The sequence below is a fragment of the Staurois parvus genome, unplaced genomic scaffold (assembly GCF_062004578.1).
Source record: "Staurois parvus isolate SC_StPar_1 unplaced genomic scaffold, SC_StPar_1.0 ptg000636l, whole genome shotgun sequence".
In the NCBI taxonomy this organism is placed as follows: domain Eukaryota; kingdom Metazoa; phylum Chordata; class Amphibia; order Anura; family Ranidae; genus Staurois; species Staurois parvus.
In genome coordinates this window covers 11,439,034-11,465,981 of record NW_028318432.1, presented here as the reverse complement: position 1 = coordinate 11,465,981, position 26,948 = coordinate 11,439,034, and the positions used below count along the sequence as shown (strand labels likewise).

At 42.8% G+C, this 26,948-nt stretch overlaps 1 protein-coding gene across 4 annotated transcripts in view; it reads left to right on the top strand.

Annotated features, from left to right (window-relative positions):
• The window catches only part of MPP7 (MAGUK p55 scaffold protein 7), a 525,083-nt gene that overhangs the window by 193,097 nt on the left and 305,038 nt on the right, over window positions 1-26,948 (top strand). For all 4 annotated transcript variants that reach the window (XM_089693824.1, XM_089693825.1, XM_089693827.1 and 1 more), the window contains one exon: window positions 3,216-3,377. In XM_089693824.1, the coding sequence (XP_089549950.1) occupies window positions 3,341-3,377 (37 nt within the window). In that variant the 5' untranslated portion in view covers window positions 3,216-3,340. The remainder of the gene's footprint in view (window positions 1-3,215; window positions 3,378-26,948) is intronic.

The following is a 26,948-nucleotide window of genomic DNA, read 5'->3' as shown; positions in this document are numbered from 1 at the left end:
CTCCACTTTAACCACTTGCCGACTGCAGATAGCTGAATGACGGCTTCACTACGGCCAGCCAGTTCTGGGAGGGCGTCTTATGATGGCGATCTCCGTGATCGCTGTATCCTACGAACATAGCTGATCACGTGATGTGGTAAAAGGCCAATCACAGTGGCTTTTTACCACGTGATCAGCCGTGTCCAATGACACAGCAGATCACTGGTAAATGCAGTTGCCGGTTATCGGCTGCACTTTCCTCACGCTGTCACAGCATGAGGAAAGTGCTACCAATAAACGGCAATTGTCAGAGGACGGATCGGCACTGATTCATCAGGGCACTGATGATCAGTGTCCTGATGATCAGTGCCCAGCATTGCCACCCACCAGTGCCACCCACCTGTGCCCAGTAGTGCCATCAGTCAGTGCCCAGCAGTGCTGCCAGTCAGTGCCCAGCAGTGCTGCCTGTCAGTGCAGCCTCATCATCGAACATCCGTGTAGAATGAAAATTACATGTTTGCAAAATTTAAAAATAGAAACAAAGAAAACCTTTTTTTTTTCTTAATTTTTGCATTTTTTTGTTTATAGCACAAATAATAAAGCACCCAGCGGCGAGTAAATACCACCAAAAGAAAGCTCTATTTGTGTGAAAAAATTATAAACATTTCATATGAGTACAGAGTTTTATGACCGCTCAATTGTCATTCAAAGTGCGACAGCGCTGAAAATTGGACTGGGCAGGAATGGGGTATAAATGCCCGGTAGGCAAGTGGTTAAGATAGTGAGGCGTGATCCACTGTTTTTGTGTTCAACAAGCAACAAGGGGTATTTATAAGTATTCATTGATTTTGGATTTAAGTGGGGAGAGTGATTACGCTGATTGATCGCAGTTGGTGTAATCAGAGTCTTTCCAGGTTGTTCATCCATTGAAACTGCATGAAAGCTTATTCTTCGTGAATGGCGTAAAATCGAATTCTCTCAGGCAATGTTCTCAGTTGGAATGCATCAATGCAGAATATACGATGTTATTCCCATCAGGTGGAACTAAGGGGCATACTTATTTTCTTATGACAGTGCCGTACAGTGAGCCATAATCCAGTCATTTCCACATTCACACATTTACATTTTGGAGCGTATAGCCAAAGAATGTTTGATTTTGTCCTATTCACACAGAAGAAGTTCACATGCAGTTTGGATAGGTGAACAGACAGACAAATATTTCATGAATATCCTACTAAATCTCTGACGCCAGCCAAAAACAAAAATCTTTTTTCTGTGGACTGACCCTTTAAGTGATGTCGTTCATCCATCCTCTGTCTTGACATGAACCTGCGCACAGCCTGCACTATGAAGTGTCTCTGATCAGCTTCCCCCAGACAGATGTCCTGTACAGGTTTGAGAAGTGTACATTACATGTCCGCTGTTTGCTTTGCCAGGCGTTAATGTACAGCTCCCATCAGGGGGTGTTATTTTAACCTGTTACATGGAGCACCATACAATTTTTACATGTCCTCTTAAATTATGGCCTTAATGGGACTAATGTATAAAACAATCCAGCCTTTGAAGCAAAATGATTCATTCATTTAGAATGATGATAAATGTGCTTGCCTTTGACGTCCCGGCATTGAAATGATAAAGGCTTTCTATTGAGTGACTGAAGGACAGGAACAAATTGATCAGCAGACGAGGCCAGTTCACATCTGCCCCTACATTCCTTCTCCTTCTAGCCTTGTCTGATATGTCCAGTGACACGTAATTACTCCATCCTTGATTGAAGTAGCTGAACCCAATCCTTTCACTGCACACTTACTTCAGCATGTTAATTGGCCCCTTATTTAACCGTGATGTATTTGCTATCGGGGCTCCAAGTCACAAAATTTGCAATTTTACCAAAGATTCTTCCCATTGCTTGAAGTGAACCTGTGCTTTATCCATACAAGCAGGGCTGCTGTTAGAAACCACGGGGCCCCGTACAGCCAATGTAACAAGGCTCCAAATTAAACACAGTTTACTGTGCTTCGGTTATGAATGAACACAGTGAGTGATTGCTATGGATCACCATTGTGTTCATTCAGGAAAGGAAGGGACTGGTAAATGTGACATATTTACTGACCCTTCCTTCCACTCTCCATTCTCTGGATCCTATTGTGTGCTTGCAGCTGCCGCTGGGAAGGAGAGGAGGGAAACACTGCAGGGGTGGGGGTACACAGGGGGCCTAGGCAGCATAGCGAAATGTATGGTGCATCAGGAGGGTGCTACAGAGAGAGCCATACAGGGGATCAGTTCCAGTAATTGCTCCCCCCCCCCCCTTCTGTGCTAATCACCCTCCCTGTCCACATCCGAAACTCCAAAACACCTTAATGCCTGGGCCCCCCTTCTAGTCTGGGCCCCATACAGGAGGACCAGTGGTACCCCCTTATCCGCAGCCCTGCATACAAGGCAAAGCAATTGGTGCACTTTATTAACGCTGCTTCTCTTTTCACAAATACTTACCTTCTCTTTGCTTTCCTGCCACCCCATTCACCCTCCAGGAGTGAAGTAATACCTGGTACTTCTGGGTATAGAGGAGTATGTGACTCAATCCCCTTCTCTCATGATGCACCACTGGTTGCCCCAGTGGCCTGCTTCCAGGTACAAGCTCTGTCTGTGGAAGAGGAGAAGTCCTAAGCCCTGTGTAAGCTCCAACCTGATCAATTTGGAGCTTACACAGGGGATCTTTTCTCTCACAGGCTAGGGAACAAAGGTTGTTACAGTGTATGTCAAAATAGAAAAACAAAAAACGTATTTACTGTGTCTCTGGAATACCTGCACATTTCACCATGTTTTATCATTTTAAACATACTGCAAGTACAGAGGAATAACTGTTTATATGCCAGAAATATAGTTTGCGCCTTCCTCTTTGACATGACAACCTGAAGCATGTGGTGTCAGCCCTGCCTATTCAATTTCTGATACATTACAAAGAACACAGACCTCCTCTCCACCCCCATCTCCTTAACCCTTTCTTGTGCACAAGTGGAGATCCCAGGAAGATTTCTGGCAGGATTAACAGATATTTTTCACACTTGTTAAACAGTTAAAACAAAATGCTTTGGTATATTTAGCTGATTAAAAGGGAGCAAATAAGTGAAGTTCATTGCTTGCCTTTACATACACTTTAAGACTGGATTCAGGAGCTGAAATGTACAATTACCCAAGTCTGCTTATTGTACAAATGATATCTGTGTTCTTTCTAGAGGGAAGTATCGGGACTGCAGGAATCGTGCTGGACAGATTGGCCTTTGGAGCTTCTCCAGCTGTCACCTACCTTGTGGGTGTGGATCTGTCTTCATCTCTGCTTAGTTACCGTTAGTCTGCAGCCATGCCGGCCTTGTCGACTGGAGCCGGAAGTGACACAGGTAAGCAAGTTGGTACCAGTCTCCATCTGTGTACAGAGTCCATGTTGTCTGGAATCTTTCAGTACACCGCCCATGAGCATGTATCCCTGTGACGTCATTGGTCATATAATTGGTCATGTCTATATATGGTGAATGACATCACTTGGGAAATGCTGTCCCTTTGTTTATATCCGCTGTCATCTGCTGGACCTGTCATTCATCGGGAGTGAAGCATTTGGACCTTATGTGGGTTGGGGAGGTTTTTTGTCTTGGCGGGTCGGCGGGCTTCAGTCATTGTGATTGAAGTAGATTAAAATTTCTGCACAAGGTGATTGACTGTGGACATACTATACATTGTGAGCTCTTTTATGTTAAATCATTTGTTAAAAGGTTTATCTGTGTTTATTTATACTTTATATTTTTTTATGAGCAAGAATAGGGGTACCATGTACCCCTTACTTACGTACACAAGGGTAGACTAGTACCCCTTACTTACACAAGGGTAGGCTTGTACCCCTTACATACGCAAGGGTAGGCTTGTACCCCTTACACAAGGGTAGGCTTGTACCCCTTACACAATTGTAGGCTTGTACCCCTTACACAAGGGTAGGCTTGTACCCCTTACACAAGGGTAGGCTTGTACCCCTTACACAAGGGTAGGCTTGTACCCCTTACTTACACAAGGGTAGGCTTGTACCCCTTACTTGCGTACACAAGGGTAGGCTTGTACCCCTTACTTACAAAAGGGTAGGCTTGTATCCCTTACTTGCGTACACAAGGGTAGGCTTGTACCCCTTACTTGCGTACACAAGGGTAGGCTTGTATCCCTTATGTACACAAGGGTAGGCTTGTACCCCTTACTTACACAAGGGTAGGCTTGTACCCCTTACACAAGGGTAGGCTTATACCCCTTACTTACACAAGGGTAGGCTTGTACCCCTTACTTACACAAGGGTAGGCTTGTACCCCTTACTTACACAAGGGTAGGCTTGTACCCCTTACTTACACAAGGGTAGGCTTGTACCCCTTACTTACACAAGGGTAGGCTTGTACCCCTTACTTACACAAGGGTAGGCTTGTACCCCTTACTTACACAAGGGTAGGCTTGTACCCCTTACTTACACAAGGGTAGGCTTGTACCCCTTACTTACACAAGGGTAGGCTTGTACCCCTTACTTACACAAGGGTAGGCTTGTACCCCTTACTTACACAAGGGTAGGCTTTTACCCCTTACTTACACAAGGGTAGGCTTGTACCCCTTACTTACGTACACAAGGGTAGGCTTGTACTCCTTACACAAGGGTAGGCTTGTACCCTTTACTTACGTACACTAGGGTAGGCATGTACCCTTTACTTACGTACACTAGGGTAGGCTTGTACTCCTTACACAAGGGTAGGCTTGTACCCCTTACTTACGTACAGAAGGGTAGGCTTGTACCCCTTACACAAGGGTAGGCTTGTACCCCTTACTTACACAAGGGTAGGCTTGTACCCCTTACACAAGGGTAATCTTGTACCCTTTACTTACATACACAAGGGTAGGCTTGTACTCTTTACTTACACAAGGGTAGGCTTGTACCCCTTACTTACACAAGGGTAGGCTTGCACCCCTTACTTACACAAGCGTAGGCTTGTACCCTTTACTTATGTACACAAGGGTAGGCTTGTACCCCTTACTTACTTACACAAGGGTAGGCTTGTATCTGGTTCTTTTATTGTAGAAGAGGCTTCCACATTACAATAAGACCCCCCACAACCACTGGGCTAGGGTTGTTGGGAAGGGACCTTTGTCCTCATCAACATGAGGACAAGATGCTTTGCCGGGGGGCTTTACCTTGGCAAGGTCCCCCCCCAAGTTACCTGTATGTGACCTGGTATGGGTCAGAGGGGGGGGGGGACGACACACCCTCCCGTTGGGGTTGCTAGTCCATCCATACCATACCAAAAGTGCCTGTTACAAATTGTGGGGGGTAGGGGATGGGGTTTTTTTTTTTTTTTACCAATCCTGACTCCTTTGCTCATATGACATTTGAACAGGTAACCTTTCGAGTGTTTGTACAAATATCCGGCCAGCCAAGGTTTGGTCTGTACTTGTGTTCAGACTGAACCTTCAACTTATCCCTACTCAGCAGCCTTAACGTATATATCTGAAACCAATATGTTTTCAAATGTAAACTTTAGAGCTATTGCAGCTGAAGTTAAGTCTGTGAAAGGGCCACATTATTACCAATGAGAGCTATACTTATCTGATATGAGAAAAAGATTATGGGGCCATTGGCATCCATGCAGGGAAGTGAAACACGTCATTTGATGGACCTACTACCTAAGGTCCCAAAACGTACATAAAATTGCATGCGCCATTATAGGGCCTCCCAGCACACCACATTGCATGGTAGTGCATTGACAGCACACCAAGGGGCATGATATGAATCACTATGTGCATTGCCACCATACAGCGCTGATTAGCACTGTTGTGGTTATTTCACATATAAAAGAAAAAAGAGATAGTAAGTGAGTGACTTTGCAGCTGTATGCGCAGTACAGGTGGCAACACAAAAGATAGAGGATCGGGTGCTATTGTGTTGGCACAAAAAACAAGGAAGTGAAACTAAATGGCAGGATCATCCAGGTAATTATCACTTTATACAATTTAAATATTATAGGACATTGGTTAAGTGGTAATTGATGTAATAGTAAACTAAAAACACTTAAAGTTGTTCTAAAGGCTCAAGCAGGTGCGTACTGACAACTCATGGGGCCCCCGGGCAATAGGGGATCATGGGGCCCCTGTGTCCTTGCCCACACTCAAAGCACACCCAAAAAAGCCTATAAAAAGGTACCAGGTGCATCCCATGGGGCCTCCTACTGACCCCGGGCCCTCGGGCAGTGCCCGAGTGCTCGGATGGTCAGTCCGCCCCTGAGCTCAAGGTTTTTTACCTTCATGCATTCTATACTTGAAGGTAAAAAACCTATTGTGTGCAGCATCCCCATCCCCCCCTAATACTTACCTAAGCCCCCTTTGATCCAGCGATGTACACTGGAGTCTCGGCTATCCCGGGACTCCCTCGTCTCATTGGATGAGACACAGCTGAGAGCCATTGGCTCCCACTGCTGTCAACCACAGCCAGTGAGCCAATGGGAAGAGAGAGGGGGCAGGGCTGAGCCGTGGCTCCGTGTGTTAATGGACACATGGAGCAGCAGGTGCCCCCATAGCAAGCTGCTTGCTGTGGGGGCACCCAACAGGAGGGAGGGACCAGGAGCGCCGGCAAGGGACCCAAGAAGCGGAAGATCTGGGCTGCTCTGTGCAAAACCTCTGCACTGAGCAGATATGTATAAACATGTTTGGTATTTTTTTTGTTAAAAAAATAAGCCTTTAGAATCACTTTATTAATTTTTTGGGTTGAATGGCCCTTTAAAATTCTTAAAACAACCAAGGACCACAGTGAACCTGGGTTCACACTGATGCATTTTCTGTGTGAATTCTGCACCTCATCAGAATCGCCCCCTGTTCATGTGAACCGCTGTGTATGCGTATGTTAAGTTAATATCACCCCGAAATCAGTCCACAAAACGCGGTGCGATGTGCAGAATCGGATCGCGTAGGTGTGAATAACCATGTGATCCGATTCTAGTGCGGACCAAAAAAAAAGGGTCCTGCACCTTTTTCATGCAGGTTCAATGCGATTAGAGCCATACAAAATGTATGGCTCCAATCGCATCGCACACAAATCGCATGTGATTTGCACAGGAATGTGGTGTGGTTCCTGTATGAATCACATGCGATATACCGCACCGCACATATGTGAACCCAGGCTCAAGGTACAAGAAGGTTGTATAGGGCCCAAAAAACCACTGGCTTGATATGCTTGTAGTAGAGAATAGTTAAAAACCCAATACCAGTTTTTTTTTTGTCAACTCTGACTCATTCAAGAGCTTTCCCTTCACTTTCTGTCCTGGAGACAATACAGGAATTGAGAGGAAATCTCCTCAAGGTGAGGTAAAACTCCTATACAAGTGCTTCAATAATAGCAGTTGGTTACCCTATGGGCCAGAGCAAGTCAGCTATATGCTTGTTGATTTGCAAATAAATTTGTTATTAATTTTAGTACTGATATGCCGTCTTGAATTCTGTTGTGGGATACAAACACTGCCTTCCTTTGGTAATGTTTATCGCAAAAAGTTTTTCCATGGTTGCCCACAGAAGAGTGATCTGTGGTTGATCGCTGTTCAAATGGTCTTTGAGAGGCGGTTGGGAGGCTTGTCACTTCCTCACTGCTTTTTTATCCCTCTCTTCTGCCATATATGGAAACATTTTTTCCTGAGAGGTTGTCTTATTTGGGCCTCTTGCGCACAGTTCCATTTAGCATCAGTGCCTCCCTCCTGGCACTCTAGTGCACCCAGGAAAGACAGGTGCAGCCTTCAGTCCTGCTACAGGCAGCCTGTGGCTGGATGGGGCTGAACCCTGTACCGAGTGTTACCAGCATGTAGGGCTCTCTGCGTTTTGGGGATGAGGTTCCAGGAAGCAGAAGAGAGGGATAAAAAAGGCAGTGAGAAAGTGACACGCCTCCCAACCGTCTCTCATAGACCATTTGAACATCGATCAACCACAGATCACTCTTCAGTGGGCAATGCAAGTGCACACGAGCACTAATAGTGGTCTGAGAGGTATTGCCATCTGGGTTCATCAGGGGTCCTGAAACACATGTATGTGGCATGTGTTTGTGCCAAAAGCACACTCGATTGCGCAACACCAGTTGGAGGACTGAGCTGTCACTGATATCTCTTGATCGCAGAGTAATGATGGGGAACCAGGAGGAGCTAGCTACAGGAACCCACATATGTACTGTGTCTCCTCTGTAGATCATAAATAGATCATAACTGTAGATCAATGTTGGGGTCAATGTAAGCTTAAGGTTATTGTAAGTGTCTGTGACTGAGTTAGGGTCATTGTTAGTGTCAGCATTAGGATTACTTTCTGCATTAGCATTAGGTTCATTGTTAGTGTCAGTGTTAGTGTTAGGGTCAGTGTTAGTGTTAGGGTCATTGTTAGTGTCAGTGTTAGTGTTAGGGTCATTGTTAGTGTCAGTGTTAGTGTTAGGGTCAGTGTTAGAGTTAGCATTAGGGTCATTGTTAGAGTCAGTGTTATTGTTAGGGTCATTGTTAGTGTTAGGGTCATTGTTAGAGTCAGTTTTTTATCGTTGTTGCCTTTAGTGTTAGGGTCATTGTTAGAGTCAGTGTTATTGTTAGGGTCATTGTTCGTGTTAGCTTAGTTGCCTTTAGTGTTAGAGTCATTGTTAGAGTCAGTGTTAGCTTTGTTGCCTTTAGTGTTAGGGTCATTGTTAGTGATAGGGTCATTGTTAGTGTTAGGGTCATTGTTATAGTTAGTGTTAGGGTCATTGTTAGAGTCAGTGTTAGGGTCAGTGTTAGTGTCAGTGTTAGCATTGGATAACCATCCATATTTCCATTGCACATTTTCCTGGAAAAGGCTCTAGGATACTGGGTGCTGCAGCAAGCACCAGCTGGAGACTGGATCATGTATGACACAATTTAGGTATTTGCCAGCACACCACGGATCTTCAAATTGAGTCCAAACTGTTTTATACTGAAGTATGATCACATCACAAACGAGAGTGCAATCTTTCTGAGCCATGCAGGACCCCTTCATCAGGCATGTGATAACGAAGCCTGACAAAGAGGCCATGCCTGATAAAGGGGTCCAGCATGACTCTGAAACATTGCACCCTCGTTTGTGATGTGATCATACTTCATTGTTAGTGATAGTGTTGGGGTTGGGGTCATTGTTCGTGTCAGTGTTAGTATTGGGGTCATTGTTAGTGCCAGTGTTAGTATTGGGGTCATTGTTAGTGCCAGTGTTAGTATTGGGGTCATTGTTAGTGCCAGTGTTAGTATTGGGGTCATTGTTAGTGCCAGTGTTAGTATTGGGGTCATTGTTAGTGCCAGTGTTAGTATTGGGGTCATTGTTAGTGCGAGTGTTAGTATTGGGGTCATTGTTAGTGCCAGTGTTAGTATTGGGGTCATTGTTCTTGTCAGTGTTAGTATTGGGGTCATTGTTAGTGCCAGTGTTAGTATTGGGGTCATTGTTCTTGTCAGTGTTAGTATTGGGGTCATTGTTAGTGCCAGTGTTAGTATTGGGGTCATTGTTCTTGTCAGTGTTACCGGTAAGGTCATTGTTAGTGTCAGTTTATTGTCAGTATGTTTTGTCACCCAAGGCTGTTCCCTTATTTGATCTACAAACACCTCCCCCTTCATAGCTTCATTGCTTAGGCTAAGTTTTTTGTTCACCAAAGTACACAAGTTTGACACTGTAGTGCTAAGGGATTCATAAGAGACCAAAATGACTATGGTAGGTGGTGACCATCGGCTCCCATCCAAGAACAGTATGCTATGTCAGTGCTGCCCTCCTAAGATTGGGGAATCCTCAAATAACATAGATAAAACAAATCAAGAGGGTGCAAAGGCTTAGTGCACTACCAACATCACGTTATTAGAAAGTTAGAACAAATGAGTGTATACTCACAAGAGACGTAGTTTAAGTAGCAATGAGCCTAAACCAAGGTGTCAAAAAGGTCCTTCAGAAGATGGACTCACCCAACCTTGATATTCCATCTGATGTGTTTCATATCACAAGCCTGGGCTTGTCCCTTGAAACACATCAGATGGCAAGTCAGGCTTATGTCAGGGCCGCGTGAGTCCATTTCTTGTAGGACCTTGCTACCACCTGTGTTTTATGACTATTGCTCGTTACTGCTCTTGGTTATAACTTTCTAATATGTGATGTTAGTAATGCATTAGGCCTTTGCGCCCCTTTTGTTTTGTTTTGTTTTGTCTAGGTGTTTTGTTGTTTTCAGACGAGATCTGGAAAGCCTTGTTTGAGACTTCAGTTTATTGTACAGCAAGTTACAAGGGCACAAGATTACTGGCAGGATCATATTTTTTCTGTACTTGAAGAAAATGTTCTTAGCCTGAAATACAAAAATGAATACAGTCACCACGACTGAGAACTGGTAAGGTGCAGTATTTTCCATTTGTGTTCTTGAGTTTACATTCACTTTATTACAGACTCTCCTTTCTTCTATATTAAAGTTTTACTAAACCCACAACAGTAAAATCAGTCTGTATATGCAGTAAAGCATGCTTGATATACTCACTGTGGAACCTAATGCTTCTGCATTGTGTAAAAAGGATGTTTGATCCTGGCTTCTCTGATCATCCCCTTCTTCTACAGTCCTCAATCCATCTGCTGGTAGAACAGAGCCTTGGGAGCAAGCTGCACATGCTCAGTTTGGTGTGCATTGCTAGAGAGTTTTTTTTTTTTTACCTTGGGGGAGTGTATGTGATCAGCACAGGGGCAATCAGCACTGTCTAGACAGAGGGTCAGGGGACCGGCAGCCTCATAGGACAATCAGGGGAGAATGAACTCTCCTCCTACATGCTTTAACCAGTGCTCGGCTGGACACTGATAGAAGTCACAAGAGTGCTCTAACTGCTGATGAGAAGAGAAAAGGTATTTAGCAGTTTAAAATAAAATGTACCAAAATAATTTCATTTCCATGTTCTGTGTACTGTGGGAGACCAGATATAGTGAATTCAGGGTCCTGAGTTTAGTAACACTTCAACTTTATATAAACAATCCAGTTATTGCTCTTTGCAGTCGGGTTGTTGAAGATTAATCCGCGATGTATGGCATTTGATAAGTGGTGAGGAGGTGTTATGTCTCAACCCCTAAAAATCCGCACCACCTTGATACAAGAGTGTGCATCGCATACATTTGCAGGTAGTTTGCCCCTATTCAGTTCAGTGGGTTGTGTTTGTCAGACAGTACTGCCTGCCAAAGGCGATAAGGGGAGAGATCTGTTTATTGCACAGGACATTACAAACACACAATTACTAGCAGGATCATCAGATATTTTTCTGTACTTGTAGAAAATTTACTTAGTCTGAAATACAAAAACTAATGCAGCCACCATGACTGAGGACTTGCAAGGTGCAGTATATTCCATTTGTGTTCTTGAGTTTACATACAGTTTATTACAGACTCTCCTTTCTTCTATATTAACTTTATATAAAATGATGCGGTTATTGCTCTTTGCAGTTGGGTTGTTGTAAGCCGTACAATACGTCTCTGGCGGGTTCTGGGCTCCTGCCAATTTATCAGCGTCTAGTGATTCCGCCTGATTTTCAGAAAACAGAATTAGGTAACACTGACTTGCTTTTGACCAAGTGGAAAAATGTCAGCATCGCTGTGTCCTTTTTATAAACACTGTTAAAGTTTACAATGTTGTTCTGGGCTCGGGATCTATGTTCTTCGATGTTTAATACCCCCAGGTTGCAGTAAAAGGATTTTTGCTTGAGCTGAATTTTGGTATATCTTACACAAATACAGACAAATATTAAATGAAAATACACATAGTTGCGTTTTATAAGGTAGCCGTTTGCTTTACGCATTTGGATAGAGTCCTCCCTTTCAATTCTGTCAAAGTGATGTAACACACGGCCCATATTTTTTAATCATTTAACAGCACTTTATAGCTTCCACAGACCTGCTCTAATAATGAAGCTATGAGGGATATGACAAGAATGGTAATATTGGATTTCTCTAGACTAACAGTAAATTTTTCCACTCTGATGTCAAGAATGTTGAGCATCTGGAAAGTGCAGGGAGAGTGAATGAATGCTTAGCTGCAAGAGCGCCTTTAGCTGGTTTTCGAATTCTTTACTATGGAACAAGCGGATTCTTAGACCTCGGAACACTCCGACCGGTGAAATGTTTTGGTTGTACATGCTCCCCGGTGGATGTGAGATCGCTTATTTTTACTTATCTACCTTTTATGTACTTTTTTTTTTTTTTTTTTATACCAGCCCTGAAGAGTTAGTCCGCCTAAAACTAATATTTTTTTATTCTTATGGGAGCTATTGGATTAAAGCGTCCAATATCTGGTAGAATGGTCTGTGCGTCCAGGACGGTTCTCATGGCTGTTGCAGCCTTTATCTGGAAGTCTCACTGTGCTCTGCGACCTCTTCTGGTGTGTATGTCATGATCTTCACTAGATTATACTGAAATACCAACTTTTTACCTTTCATAACATATTACACTCATTATCAGGATGTAACAAGTTACTAATTAAGAAGCCCTCACGCCCCCTGAGTCCCTGTTGTGGCAACAGGCCCGGGATCTTCTCTCCACACCTGCTGCCGCATTTAACCCCCTGACGCCGACGTAACACAAATATGCGGTCTCACAGAACTGGGCTTTTTTCCGTAGGGCCGCATATTTGCGTACCTGTCTTTCTGCTGGGAGCGCGGCACACGGCACGCTCCCAACACAAAGATCGCGGGTCTCTGAGAGCACCGGGTCCTGTTCTAATGATCGGGACCCAGGACTCCTGATTCTGGGTCACATGATCGCTGTGATAGCCTCTGATTAACTATCACAGTAATCAGTCACTGTACAGCCCGGCCCCCTTGTTTTTTTTTTTTTTTTCCCTCTATGAATGGAGGAGAGAGATACATTGTATCTCTCTAATTCCTGGCATAGAGGGGAAAAAATGTCTGTTTAAAAAAAAAAAAAAAAAAAGAAGATAAATATTAAAAGAAAAAATACCTAGATCAAGTCTTGATCTAGTTCAGTGCCAGGGTAAGTGTTTGGGTCAAGGTCAGGATTTAAAAAAAATTTGGTGTCAGTGTGTTTTTAGGTAAAAAAAACAAAAACAAAATGTGCACTATTGTTTCTTGGAAGTACTACGGGTACAAACAACAAATAGCATACACATATATGGTATCGCTGTGATCATCAAGAGCTGGAGAATTTATTTTGGGTTGTTCTTTGGTGGTAGGTTATGGTAGTAACAAGAAACACACAGCTACATTTAAAAAAAATATTTTTTTTTACTATTTTGGGCCAGTTTTCCTTTGATAATAAAAAAAATCAGGAGATATCGATTACTATTTACCACCAAATGAAAGCCCAATTTGTCCTAAAAAATGGTATAATCCACCTGGATGTACAAAGTAGTTGTATTGATGCGTACAGTTTTACTAACACATGTCAACCTTGAAAAATTGTGCTTAGGCATTTAGGTTTGTTATACCCTTAGGCGTGAAGGGGTTTAAAAAAATATATGCCCTTGGGGGCTCCGCCCAACTGGCCACATCGTTCATTTGCCGAATTCTGTGAATGGGAGAACTACAATTACCATCAGCCATTGTGGTGGATGGCTTTTATTTCTCAGTGAACTACCAGGGTGCTGTTGAGTTTTGTTGTTGTTCATTTGATTCTTCCTACCATTTAGTAACTGCCTGCCCATACGTGGTACTGGCAGACCGCTACGTTGACAGCTTGCACGAGCTTGAGATTGCACCCACGATCTGCTGATTGCAATGCTTTATAGGCTCCTTATTATATTAATAATAAATAATAATAAATACACATTTCTTACCTGCAAAAAGTGAATTTTTTTTTCATTTCTTTTTTTTTTTTTAATAAAAGGTGAACATATCCTTTCAGACTGGAGGAGGATCTCCTCCTTGCTGGCATATCAAGAAATGAAAAAGCTAGTGTAGGGTTAAATCCTACTCACTTTTAAAACCTTTCAAAATATAAGATAGTCAAACACATTTGTCCTTCATAACAGAGTGGGAGGGCACAGCCTACTTATTGAGCGGCTTTTAAATTTAAGCATTCTTGTTACTACTGTTGTTGTTTTTTTGTTTTTTTTTTGCCCAGTTTGGACCAATGTTAGTATGTCTATACCAAACCTGGTCAATGCCCCTAGAAGCTGGAAATCACTGAAGTAAATACCGTTACTCCAGAGACGTCCACTTGCTTGCATGTTGTGTGCTGAGCAGCTGCCCTGTTGCTTGTGAACATAGGAGGCCATCCACTCAGTACTGGTGCCATTCAGAGAATGCTTTGCATTTTCTGAATTAATGCAAACGTTCTCTGATTGGACAAGGTGGGGTGGTGATGTCACGCTCTCCACCTCATCCAAAGCAAAGAATTCTTTGAATGTTGCCCGTGCTGACCTCCTGTGTTCAGAAAGCATTAGGGCAGCCACTCAGCATAAAAACTGGAAGCAAGTGGAGATCATTGGAGTAGTAGTGTCTACTTCAGTGATTTCCAGCATCCACTGTAAGGTAAGGTATATACAATGATCCAGCTTGGACCAATGTAACTATCTACTGTAGCTATGTATAAAATATCTATACTTGGATTTCATATTTAACCACCTCCTCCCAGGCCTACTATAATAAGATGGCTGGGTGGGATGTCATATGGCTTCCTCCAGACGTGTCTCATGCGCACCCTATACAGATCGTTGTACTGGGTCAGGCCTGACTAATCACAGCGATCACATGTCCGTTGTACACAATGGCTTCTATTTATAGCCAGTCGTTGTGTACTACTGTGATCTCTGTGATTGGTCACAGTGATTACATGGTACACACAGGGCCAATTACAGTTTACCTGTACCCTGTGAGAGCTGTGGCCAATCACAGCTATTAAAGTTGTACACAGTGGCACATGAATGGATGCCGTTCTTAAAAATGATTGCTTACAACAGGGATCACTGTAATAAGCAATCATAGTGTATTTTTTTTTACATACTGTCACCAGTCAATGTCCTTGACCACCACACTAGTCACTTGTTGATGCTGTACTGCTCTGGTGACAGTATGAAAAAAAAAAAGTAGTTTCATTTTCCAAAAAGGTGTGACAAAAAATTGCAATTCCAAAAAATCATCATGTCTCTTGCTAAATACTTTGGGGTGTCTACTTTCCAAAAAGGTTTTTTTTGGGGGTGTTTGTACTGTCCTGGCATTTTAGGGCCTCAAGACATGAGATAGGCTGTCAGTACGTCAGGACTGATATATTTTCAAATGTATAAACTATAGTTTGTAGACTCTATAACTTTCACACAGGCTAAATAATATACACTGATTTGGGTTGATTTAACCAAAGAAATGTAGCAAAATACATTTTGGTCTAAATTTATGAAAAAAGATTATTTATTTGCTAAATTTTATAACAGAAACTAAAAAAAATGGTTTTCTCTCCAAAATGTTCAGTATTTATTTCTTTTATATAACAAAAAAAGTAAAAAAAAAAAAAAAGCGAGAGGTGGTTAAATACCACCAAAAGAGCGCTTCATTTGTGTGAATAAAATGATTAAAAATTAATTTGGGTAAAGTGTTGCATGAATGAGTATTTGTCATTCAAAATGTGACAGCGCTGAAATCTGAAAATTGACATGAGCAGTGTAATGCCTATGAAATGTGCTGGCCTTGGGTCCTTTGTTTCTTGGGGGATTTTTACAATAAAGCATCACTGCCCATATGCCAGAAGCACGGGGAATGACATTGATGTCATTGATGTCATTCCCTAGGCCTAGGCTAAGGGAAACTTACAGAGTCACAAGACATTAGACCAGTAAAGTGACTGGGTGTGACTCTGTTACCTCCAGGAACCTTTTTGGTGTTTTTGAGTAAATGCTTCCTGGAATGGGTAAAAGGCACTGCCCATTTTGGGAGTGTGGCCAGAAGCGCTGAACCAGGATGTTTAAGAGAGGCCTGGACACGAAGAGATCAGAAGCCCTCCCGTGCGAAAGAGGACACTCTGATGCTGGGACTTTTGCCAAGGCTGCATGGACTCATCGGGTCTCCATTGTGTCCAAGGCTTCTCCACGATCTCTTGTGCACTATGGTTTTGATGAGGTCTCTTCCTTTCCTTCTTTCCGTAGCTTTGGTAGTGTATTAATTCTATGCTGTGACACTGTCAAAAGATGTGTTTATTTCATGTTGTGATACTCACATTACTATTAGTGTGTGTTATTATGCAGATTGTGATGACCATAAGATATATCCTTCTGTGTGTTGTTTGATAATAAAAGTGGAGGTTTTGATAGTGCAAGAATACTGCAGTTGAATTCTGTTATTTCTTGGAGTGCTGAGTGAATGCTATGATGTGCCAGGGCAGCTTTACACTTGGTAGTGTGTCTCATGCTTAGAAACAATGTTATAAGGCTGGTTGATCGTACTTGTGCATTGTGTGTGACTTGCTTTTGGTTTTTGTGTCCAGCCTTATATTACAGGCAGGAAGGGGGTAAAAGTGTCCGGTATTGAAGTGGCTAAAGTGTAGCTAGATGACCCATACTTACAGGTGAAACTCGAAAATTAGAATATCGTGCAAAAGTTCATTTATTTCAGTAATGCAGCTTAAAAGGTGAAACTAATATATGAGATAGACTTATTACATGCAAAGCAAGATAGTTCAAGCCGTGATTTGTCATAATTGTGATGATTATGGCTTACAGCTCATGAAAACCCCAAATCCACAATATCAGAAAATTAGAATATTACATGCAATCAATAAAACTTTGTACATAGAACAATATCGGACCTCTGAAAAGTATAAGCATGCATATGTACTCAGTATTTGGTTTGGGCCCCTTTTGCAGCAATTACTGCCTCAATGCGGCGTGGCATGGAAGCTATCGGCCTGTGGCATTGCTGAGGTGTTATGGAAGACCAGGATGCTTCAATAGCGACCTTCAGCTCTTCTGCATTGTTTGGTCTCATGTCTCTCATCTTTCTCTTGGCAATGCCCCATAGATTCTCTATGGGGTTCAGGTCAGGCGAGTTTGCTGGCCAATGAAGCACAGTAATCCCACGGTCATTGAAACAGGTTTTGGTGCTTTTGGCAGTGTGGGCAGGTGCCAAGTCCTGGAAAATGAAGTCGGCATCCCCATAAAGCTCGTCTGCGGAAGGAAGTATGAAGTGCTCCAAAATCTCCTGGTAGATGGCTGCGTTGACCCTGGACTTAATGAAGCACAGTGGGCCAACACCAGCAGATGACATGGCTCCCCAAATCAACACAGACTGTGGAAACTTCACAATGGACTTCAAGCATCTTGCAGTGTGTGCCTCTCCATTCTTCCTCCATACTCTGGGTCCTTGGTTTCCAAATGAGATGCTCTCATCAGAAAAGAGGACTTTGGACCACTGAGCAACAGACCAGGTCTGTTTTTCTTTAGCCCACGTAAGACGGTTCTGATGTTGTTTGTTGTTTAGGAGCGGCTTGACATTTGGAATACGACATTTGAAGCCCATGTCCAGGATCCGTCTGTGTGTGGTGGCTCTTGATGCACTGACTCCAGCCTCAGTCCACTCCTTGTGAAAGTCCCCAACACTTTTGAATGGCCTTTTCCTGACAATCCTCTCCAGGCTGCGGTCATCCCTGCTGCTTGTGCACCTTTTTCTTCCACACTTTTCCCTTCCACATAACTTTCTATTAATGTGCTTTGATACAGCACTTTGGGAACATCCAACTTCTTTTGCAATTACCTTTTGAGGCTTTCCCTCCTTATGGAGGGTGTCAATGATGGTTTTCTGCACAACTGTCAGGTCAGCAGTCTTTCCCGTGATTGTGATTCCTACTGAACCAGACTGAGAGACCATTTAAAGGCTCAGGAACCCTTTGCAGGTGTTATGGCTTAATTAGCTGATTAGAGTGGGACACTTTGAGCCGAGAATATTGCACCTTTTCACAATATTCTAATTTTCTGAGATTGTGGATTTGGGGTTTTCATGAGCTGTAAGCCATAATCATCACAATGATGACAAATCACGGCTTGAACTATCTTGCTTTGCATGTAATGAGTCTATCTCATATATTAGTTTCACCTTTTAAGTTGCATTACTGAAATAAATGAACTTTTGCACAATATTCTAATTTTTTGAGTTTCACCTGTATACCATACATTTCAGCCTACTAGTCTTTAGAGGGCAACAGTGCTCACTCCCTGTACTATATGAAGAAGCAGTGCTGTCTCCCTCTGTCCTCATCTCCATAACATGCGGCAGGGTTCTGTAGTTTGCAGAGAAAACTAATATCTGTTAGCAGTCAGTAGTAGCAGAGAGCACAGGACATTATTAGCTCACAAGGTTTTTGGCAGGATTGACCAGTATTTATTTTACTGTTATAGAAAATTGTAGCAATGATTTTATAATAACAAAATGTTTCTAATTGGTTTTCCTTCCAGATAAATGGGTGAAAATAAGAGACATTCTTTGTTAAGCTTTACATACACTTTGAAGGACCACAGCTCCCCTTTTAAACCTTTCTAGCCAAAATATTAAAAAAACACCCATAATTAAAGACAAAGTAATCTTTGTTTGAACACTCAGCAAAGATCAGATGTTCCAGGACACTATCTATTCTATTTTTGTAAAAACAAGCTTGTTCTGTTGCAGATCACAGTTGGGTTTCTGCCAATGGATCGAGTAATCATTACTCAAACCTGGTTTGTTTCGGTGCCATCTTGGCTATTGGCCACACTGTTTTTGCTTCTATGAATACCGCCTGTCTCAGGCTTCTTAGATATAAATGTTTGAGAGAGCCCCCGGAGTGTTCAGGAAGGACAGCTGGCTTTTTGAGGACATGTTATCACCAGTCTATATCAGGCCATGAGTTTCTGTCTCATTAAAGTTCCCAACATCATAATGCAAACATTCGTTCATATGCTCATTAGTTGTATTTGCCTGTCCTTTGTGTGTGTGTGTGTGTGTGTGTGTATTTAGTTATCTGTACATACAGTGCCCTGCAGAATTCTTACGCACACTCAAGATTAATTCATTTATTTATTTGTTGGTCTTAAAAGAGAATTATGACTTTTGAAAAAAATACACACATACTCATCTAGATGGATGCAGTATTGATCGGATGCTGTATCTGTCCTCCCGCTGGCTCGACACCAAGAACTGAGCAATCTAAAACAGGTGATCACTCGTTTCTCGGCTTCAGTGAGCAAAGACTGTCAGTCACCAGGTCTCTGCTCTGCCCCTCCGGCGATCACTGTGGAGGGGGTGGGAGTGACTGGCTCAGGCTCTCAGCACTGCACTGAGAGACTGAGCCAGCTGCTGGTCCACGCAACTGGGTGGATCCTGACTGTGACAGACCTCCTGGCACCCAGAAGTGAGTCATGCTGATAGCAGAGGAACGGGGCAGCAGACAGAAATGACACTTAGTGCTCTGGATTGAGACAAGTACACACTATAGAAGGATATGCTTTGTTCATTTGTGTCTGATGTTTACAACCACTTTAAGGTTAAGGTAGCACAGGGTTTTATCAAGCAGGCCAGCGCTGACTCCGGCAGGAAACCGTACAGTGCGCATTTCAGCGTATCACATTTTTTCTATTTTTCTTAACTTTAGTTGAAGTGTCACTATGTCACACTTCATGTCACTGCACATCAGTGTGTTGCATTGCGATGCTGCATGGTGACATGTGGAGCCATCCAATGAGCTGCAGAAAAATGCAGGCATGCTACGTTGTACCACGGCTCTGCACACATCACAGAAGCATTGCGGTGTGGATGGGGCACATGGGAAAACAAAAATGTTCTATATGTCCTAGTGGTGACCTGTGTCTATCCATTGCAGAAAAACGCAGGTCCCTCCTGATAGCGTGAACAAATACAATAAAAGCCCTGACAGCCCACTCTGTTATAAGTCTGTGTGTGTTTGTTTCCATGTACCTGCCAGAAATCTTTTCACTCTGTGCCCTTTGAGGAGAACATGAAACATTCCTGTTAATAAACCGATCTGCATTCTTTCCAGCAGCTCCTAGAGATGTCGGCTTCACAATCAGTGTAGTGGGATCAGGGGGGCCGTCTAGTGTAATCCATACTGGGGGCGGACGATGATTTTTATTTTCATACTCTGCATGGACCCGGCTTCTGTTAGCGTCTTGTCCTCTGTTTCTTTCACTAGCTCAATATGTCTCTAGTATTCCTTCTTAGAATGTGCTGTTCAGCCCATTGGAAAATGATGTGAGATGTTATTAGGAGTGATTTTTCACTCAGTATAGCAATCATTGGCTTGTATTGTGGTTTTCACCTCTACTAATGTCCGTGTCATGATGGATCACTCACATTGTTCCATTTACAGCCATTGGCTTCCTGGAATGTGTCGAAGCCCAGTTTCATCCTTTTCAGATTTTCTACCTGGGAGTTTGCTGTTTTCTCTTAAATTTACTGGACTGCTAAGTACAAGTACAGAGGCTTTGGGCATCGCTCCTTAGCAATTGAAAGTAAAGAATCTTTTCCAGAAGAGAAATATCTTCTGCTTCAGTGCCATTTGTACAGGGCAAACATTTAAAAAGGAGTGTGTAAGAAGTTCTAGCAAGTGAGACATATTGAGCTTTAACCGTTTTTACTTGCTTGCGTGCTGCTGCGGACTGACAACTCATGGGGCCCCCGGGCAATAGGAGATCATGGGGCCCCTGTGTCCTTGCCCAAACTCAAAAAAGCCTATGAAAAAAGTACCAGGGGCATCTCATGGGGCCCCCTACTGACCCCGGGCCCTTGGGCAGTGCCCGAGTTTCCAAATGGTTAGTCCATCCCTGCTTGTGTGTTGTTCCATTGACAACCTCTTAGATTGTAAGCTCCAAGGAGCAGGGCCCTCCTAGCCCTCTTGTATTGAACTGTACCTTTGCTGTATTGTCTCCCGTTATATTGTAAAGCGCTGAGCAAACTGTTGGCGCTATATAAATCCGGTATAATAATAATAACCAGCGATATACCCGTACAGCTGCAGGCATCATCCCGATATTTTTTTTTAGAGCTGGCGGGTGGCTTTTTTGTAAAAGCAATCCTAACAGCTGATTAGCTGTGTGGAAGTGGAAAACCCAGATACTCCTACACTTAAGGATGGACTCAATGTCATTGGGACCACATAACGAAGTTCTTGGGATATGCAAACCTTGCTGCCCTCAAAGGACCGGGGAGTCCAACTATACTGAATAGAGAAAAACAAACAGAGGGCACACCGGCCTAGTGCATTACCTTAAAAGTATGTTTATTGAATGTTACAAATAGGTATTGTACTCACAAATAGTTAATAAATAAAAGCACATCATGAAGGAACAGCTCTGTCCAATTCGTACTGCGTATCTGTCTGTGATGAGAGTTCTGGACATCCAGAAGGCTGACATGTTTCAAGGACTAGGCTCTTCCTTAGAACCAAGATATTTGGGTAGTTGGCTCTGAGGAAAAGGCTAGTCCTCGAAACGTGTCAGCCTTTTGGATGTCCAGAATTCTCATCACAGACAGATACACAGTGCAAATTGGACAGAGCTGTTCCTTCATGATGTGCCTTTTATTTATTGACTATTTGTGAGCACAATACCTATTTTTAACATTCAATAAACATACTTTTAAGGTATTGCACTAGGCCGGTGCGCCCTTTGTTTTTCTCAATTCAGCTAATTGGCTACTGGATTGTTTTTTACAAGCAGAAGAAGAGGACAATCTCCCTCCCGCCGCCTTCTGCAGATTTCTCGGTCCAGTCCTATCGGGAGACCCAAGTGATCAGCTGGCGCTTCCTCCGGCTGACCATAGAAGTAATTAAGGATCGGAACGGCTCTGATCACCTCTATGGTATAGGAAACCGGAAGTGATGAGCATTCATCACTTCTGGTTTCCCTGGATGTAAACAAAGCCACCTTTAAATAAGGAATAAATCTGATCACACTGATTTTGGTGTGATCGGATGCTTTTAAGGGCGAGAAGACAATCATATACCTCAGATCTGTCCATAAAGAGTACCTGTCACTGCCTACTGCTATCGCAGGTGATATTTATATTCCCTGTTATAACAGTAAAAGTTATAAAAAAATAAAAATAATGTGACAGTATCAAAATAAATCATTTTAAAACATTTTTTAAACGCCACTGTCCCCCCTTGATTACACGCAAAGGCAAACATGCATCAGTTCTGCACCCACACAAACAGTGATCTTCCCATACATGTGAGGTATCACTGCAAACCTCAGATTGAGGGCAGTACACAAGCATATTTGAAACTATTTACTGTTGACTGCCTCACTACCTCTGCTGGAAGTTTATTCCAAGCATCAACTACCCTTTCAGAAAAATATGACTTTTTAAGATTAGTTTTGAACTTTCCTCCAGTTAGTTTGAGGTGCCCATGTTCTTGATGTTGGTTTCAGATTGAAAGTACTGCCCTCCTGAACCTTATTCACCCCCTTGAAGTATTTAAACGTTTCAATCATGTCCCCCCTTTCCCTTCTTTATATTGGTTTAGATTGCTTTTATTTAGCTGGTAGCTGGAAGTGTGTCAGATGTGAAGATTCTCTGGAAGCTGTAAATCATCAATAGAACAAAGATCAGACTAAGAACTTGTTGGAGAGGCAACTATGAAGAGTCTTCTATTGCAGGCACCTTTTAGTTAGAATTGTTTTTTAAGTGGCTTTTAAATTGAAAGAATTGATTTTTTTTTCTTTAAATATTTTGAGCAATTGTGGCAACTTTCAATTAATTTTTGAGGTGACTTTTAATTTTATTTATTTATTTTTAATACTAACTCGTCAACTTCATGTTGTTGCATTCAGTATAGAGCTTTATAGCAATTCTAATGAAATAAAAAAGGAGCATCGATGTACCAATATTTTGGTGGTTCCACAGCGAAGGAGCCCTGTGGCAGGAGCGGATGAGTGCGATCCTCCAAAATATTGGTAGCATGACATGGCTCTAAAGCCTAGTACACATGATCAGAAAATTGTACGCAAAATACCGCTTTCGAAGCAATTGTACGATAATCTGATTGTTGGTACACAGCTTTCGTCCAAAATTATTAAAAGGGACAAGCCGAAAATTTTTTCTCGTACGATACCAGATCATACGATTTTCATTTAACCAGTACAGTTTTCAGCCAAAAATACAATAAAATACATTGCATCACTTTCACATTTTTATTCTGTTGTACAGGAATTTTTGTAACTTCAGTAAACTCTTCACTTTTGATATGAGACTAGCATGCAAAAAAGAAAAAACGGATGATCATTCATCCGATTTTCACATCATGTGTACAGGGCCTTACCAATATCAACTCCCCTGACCGCTAGAGAAATGAGAAATGGGGGTCCTGTGTATTAAGGGCCAGAAGTCTTTTCACAGATTTCTGTGAAAGATTACATTATTGCATGTTAAGTGATGGCATTTACCTTATTTCATGGTCTGATCACTTTAACACATCCCCACAGGGCTATAGCATTGCATTACCTTAAAATTAATTAGCTCCTTACGGTACTGCAAAAACTAATCCCTGGAAAATTGAGCAGCTCCTGGGGTGAAACGTTTCAGTTGGACTTTCCAGTTGTCGTAGTGAAGGCAATCATTGGCTTTACATCACAGCAAATCAGAGACTGTCTGAATTATGATGTTCATTTGGTAACAAACTTACACATGTGGCGTGTATCACCTAAAGGCTGCAAATATTATACCAAATAAGCCTTTTATTTAATTTACGCTGGACCCCAGCGAAACTGAGAAATATATAGTTAATATACATATATGGGAGCTGTTTTGCACGTGTATGTGTATTTTTCTTTAAGTCTTGTGATTTAGGCGCCCCTGCCACACAGCACAGACAGAGGAGACTTGAGTTTTCTCACTTCTTTTAGGAAAAGCAGCTTTCTCTGGAATCCATCCCCATACTGCCGACTGGATCATAAGGGAGTATCACCACACAGATGAGTGCATCACTTTGCTATTCTGTCATAAAACCCTCAATAACAGAAAGGCAAGCACTATGCAATACAGTAAAACCAGACTTGCTTCACCAAGTTGCATCCAATTACCTTTCCAGGCCCCATGTTGCATCCAATTACCTTTCCAGGTCCCATGTTGCATTCAATTGCCTTCCCAGGCCCCATGTTGCACCCCTTTGCTTCTTCAAGTCCCAGGCTAGTCCCCTACGTTTTACAGGTTTCTTCTTCTTGCTTTCCCAGGTTGCATCCAGTTGCTTTCCCAGGTCCCAGGTTGCATCTAATTGCCTTCTCAGGCCCCAGGTTGCATCTAATTGCCTTCCCAGGGCCCATGTTGCATCCTCTTGCTTTTTCAAGTCCCAAGCTGCTTCACCTAGCTTTTCCAGGTTTCTTCCTCTTGCTTTCCCATGTCCCAGATTGCATCCAGTTGCCTTCTCATGCTCCATGTTGCACCCCTTTGCTTTTTCATGTCCCAGGCTGCTTCCCCTAGGTTTTCCAGGTTTCTTCTTGCTTTCCCAGGTTGCATCAAATTACCTTCCCAGGCCCCATGTTGCATCCTCTTGCTTTTTCAAGTCCCAAGCTGCTTCCCGTAGCTTTTCCAGGGTTCTTCCTCTTGCTTTCCCATGTCCCAGATTGCATCCAGTTGCCTTCTCAGGCTCCATGTTGCACCCCTTTGCTTTTTCATGTCCCAGGCTGTTTCCCCTAGGTTTTCCAGGTTTCTTCTTGCTTTCCCAGGTTGCATCAAATTACCTTCCCAGGCCCCATGTTGCATCCTTTTGCTTTTTCAAGTCCCAAGCTGCTTCCCGTAGCTTTTCCAGGGTTCTTCCTCTTGCTTTCCCGTGTCCCAAATTGCATCCAGTTGCCTTTTCAGGCTCCATGTTGCATCCCCTTGCTTTGTCAAGTCCCAGGCAGCTTCCCCTAGCTTTTCCAGGTTTCTTCCTCTTGCTTTCCCAGGATACATCCAATTGCCTTCCCAAGCCCCATGTTGCATCCAGTTGCCTTCCCAGGCCCCATGTTACAGTCCCCCAGGCTGCTTCCCCTAGTTTTTCCAGGTTTCTTCCTCTTGCTTTCCCATGTCCTAGGTTGCATCCCCTTGCTTTCCCAGTTTGCATCTGATTGCCTTCCCAGGCCCCATGTTGCATCCCCTTGCCTTTTCAAGTCCCAGGCTGCGTCCCCTAGCTTTTGCAGGTTTCTTCCTCTTTCTTTCCCAGGTGGCAGCCCCTTGCTTTTCCAGTCTTGGACCTCCTATGTAGGAGGTTACATGTAGCAATACATGGATTTAGAAAGTTGCACTTTCTCTTGCATTATAAATTTTAAAGAGGAAGTGAACTCTGAGGCCCTATTCACATTATCGTGCAGCAGGAATTAGTGTTCCCGCTACGCAATTTTGACAGCTGATTTTCACACGATTCTGCGTGTCACATAGGACAGCCCATTCACTTAGAAGTACAATTAGGTACAATTAAAATGTTACTAAAGCCAGGACCCTACATTAACTATATCTGGTCTCCCACAGTACACAGAACATGGAAATGCAATTATTGTAGTAAATATAAACTGCTAAATACCTTTTCTCATCAGCACTGTATAGCAGTCTTGTAACTTCTATCAGTGTCCAGCTAAACACTGGTTAATCTTATAGGAAGAGTTTTCATTCTTCCCTGATTGTCCTATGACTCTGCATGATCCCTGACCCTTTGTCTGGACAGTGTGGATTGGCGCTGTGCTGATCACATGCACCCTCCCAAAGAAAAAAAAACTCTCTAGCCATACACACTAAACTGAGCATGTACAGAGTGACTCCTAGAGCTCTGTACTATCAGCATATAGATTGTGGACAGTAGAAGAAGGGGAGGATCCGAGAAGACCAGATCAAACAGCCGTTTTACACAATGTGGAGGATTAACCTCTTAGCAGCTATACATACATTTTGAAAAATACATAACTGGCTTAAGTGTCTCTGCATGGAGTTTAAAGTGATTATAAAGCCTAACCATTTTTTACCTAATGCAGTCCTTGCATTAAAGTAAAAAATAGGGTTATGTCGATACTAAGCATTTGCACGAGTACTTGTACTCATGCAAATTCTCTGATACCTACAGTAGAACTGATACCTTTACGGTGCGATCTGAGCACATACAAAATTAATGGGCTCAAATCACACTGCAAAGAATAGCATGCAGTTTGAACAGGAATGTGGTGCAATTCCTGACCAAATCGCATGTGGTTTCCTGCACCGCTCCTGTGTGAACCCTGTCTTGTCATAGTGACTTCAACCTGGGTTCACATAGGAGCGGTGAGGGAAACCACATGTGTTTCAGACAGGATTCACACCGTTTTCCAGTTCAAATCACATGCTAGTATCTGTACTCGTAGGTATGGGTGCATTCCTAGTAAAAAAATGTTTAGGCATCAGTATTCCCCCTAACTCCCCCCCATACTTACCTGAGCCCTCAATCTAACCAGCACTGTGCTGCAGCTCTTCTGTCCCCTCAGTTTTGGGTCTTGCAGGCTTTGCTGCGGTATCAGGAGTCATTGACTCCCACTTCTGTCAATCAAAGCCAGTGTTGAGGGAGCTGTTTGTGCCGCTGTTTGTGCCAATGGATGCAGACAGCAGGGCTTGGGATCCTTGCTCTCTGGCTTGCTATAGAGGCGCTGGACAGAGAGGAGAAGCCAAGAGCACTGGAAGAGGATCCGAAAAGAGGAGGTTCGGGGCCACTCTGTGCGATTCTGAGCAGGTAAGTATGAGCCTGTTTGTTAGAAAAAAAAAAAGAAAGAAAACATAAGTTTACTACCACTTTAAATTAAAAATTGTTTAGCAGGAAACATTTGCTGTGCTTGCTGTAGCAACAGCGATTCTATCTTTTAGTTTGCTACCTGTCAGAGAAAAATGACATCTGTAATCACACCGTTGCTTTGGACATTTTTATATTCTATGGGCTAATCAAAGATCATTTTCTAAAGAAACCCATGAAATCTGGAATTATTATGATAGAAAATTATGTTT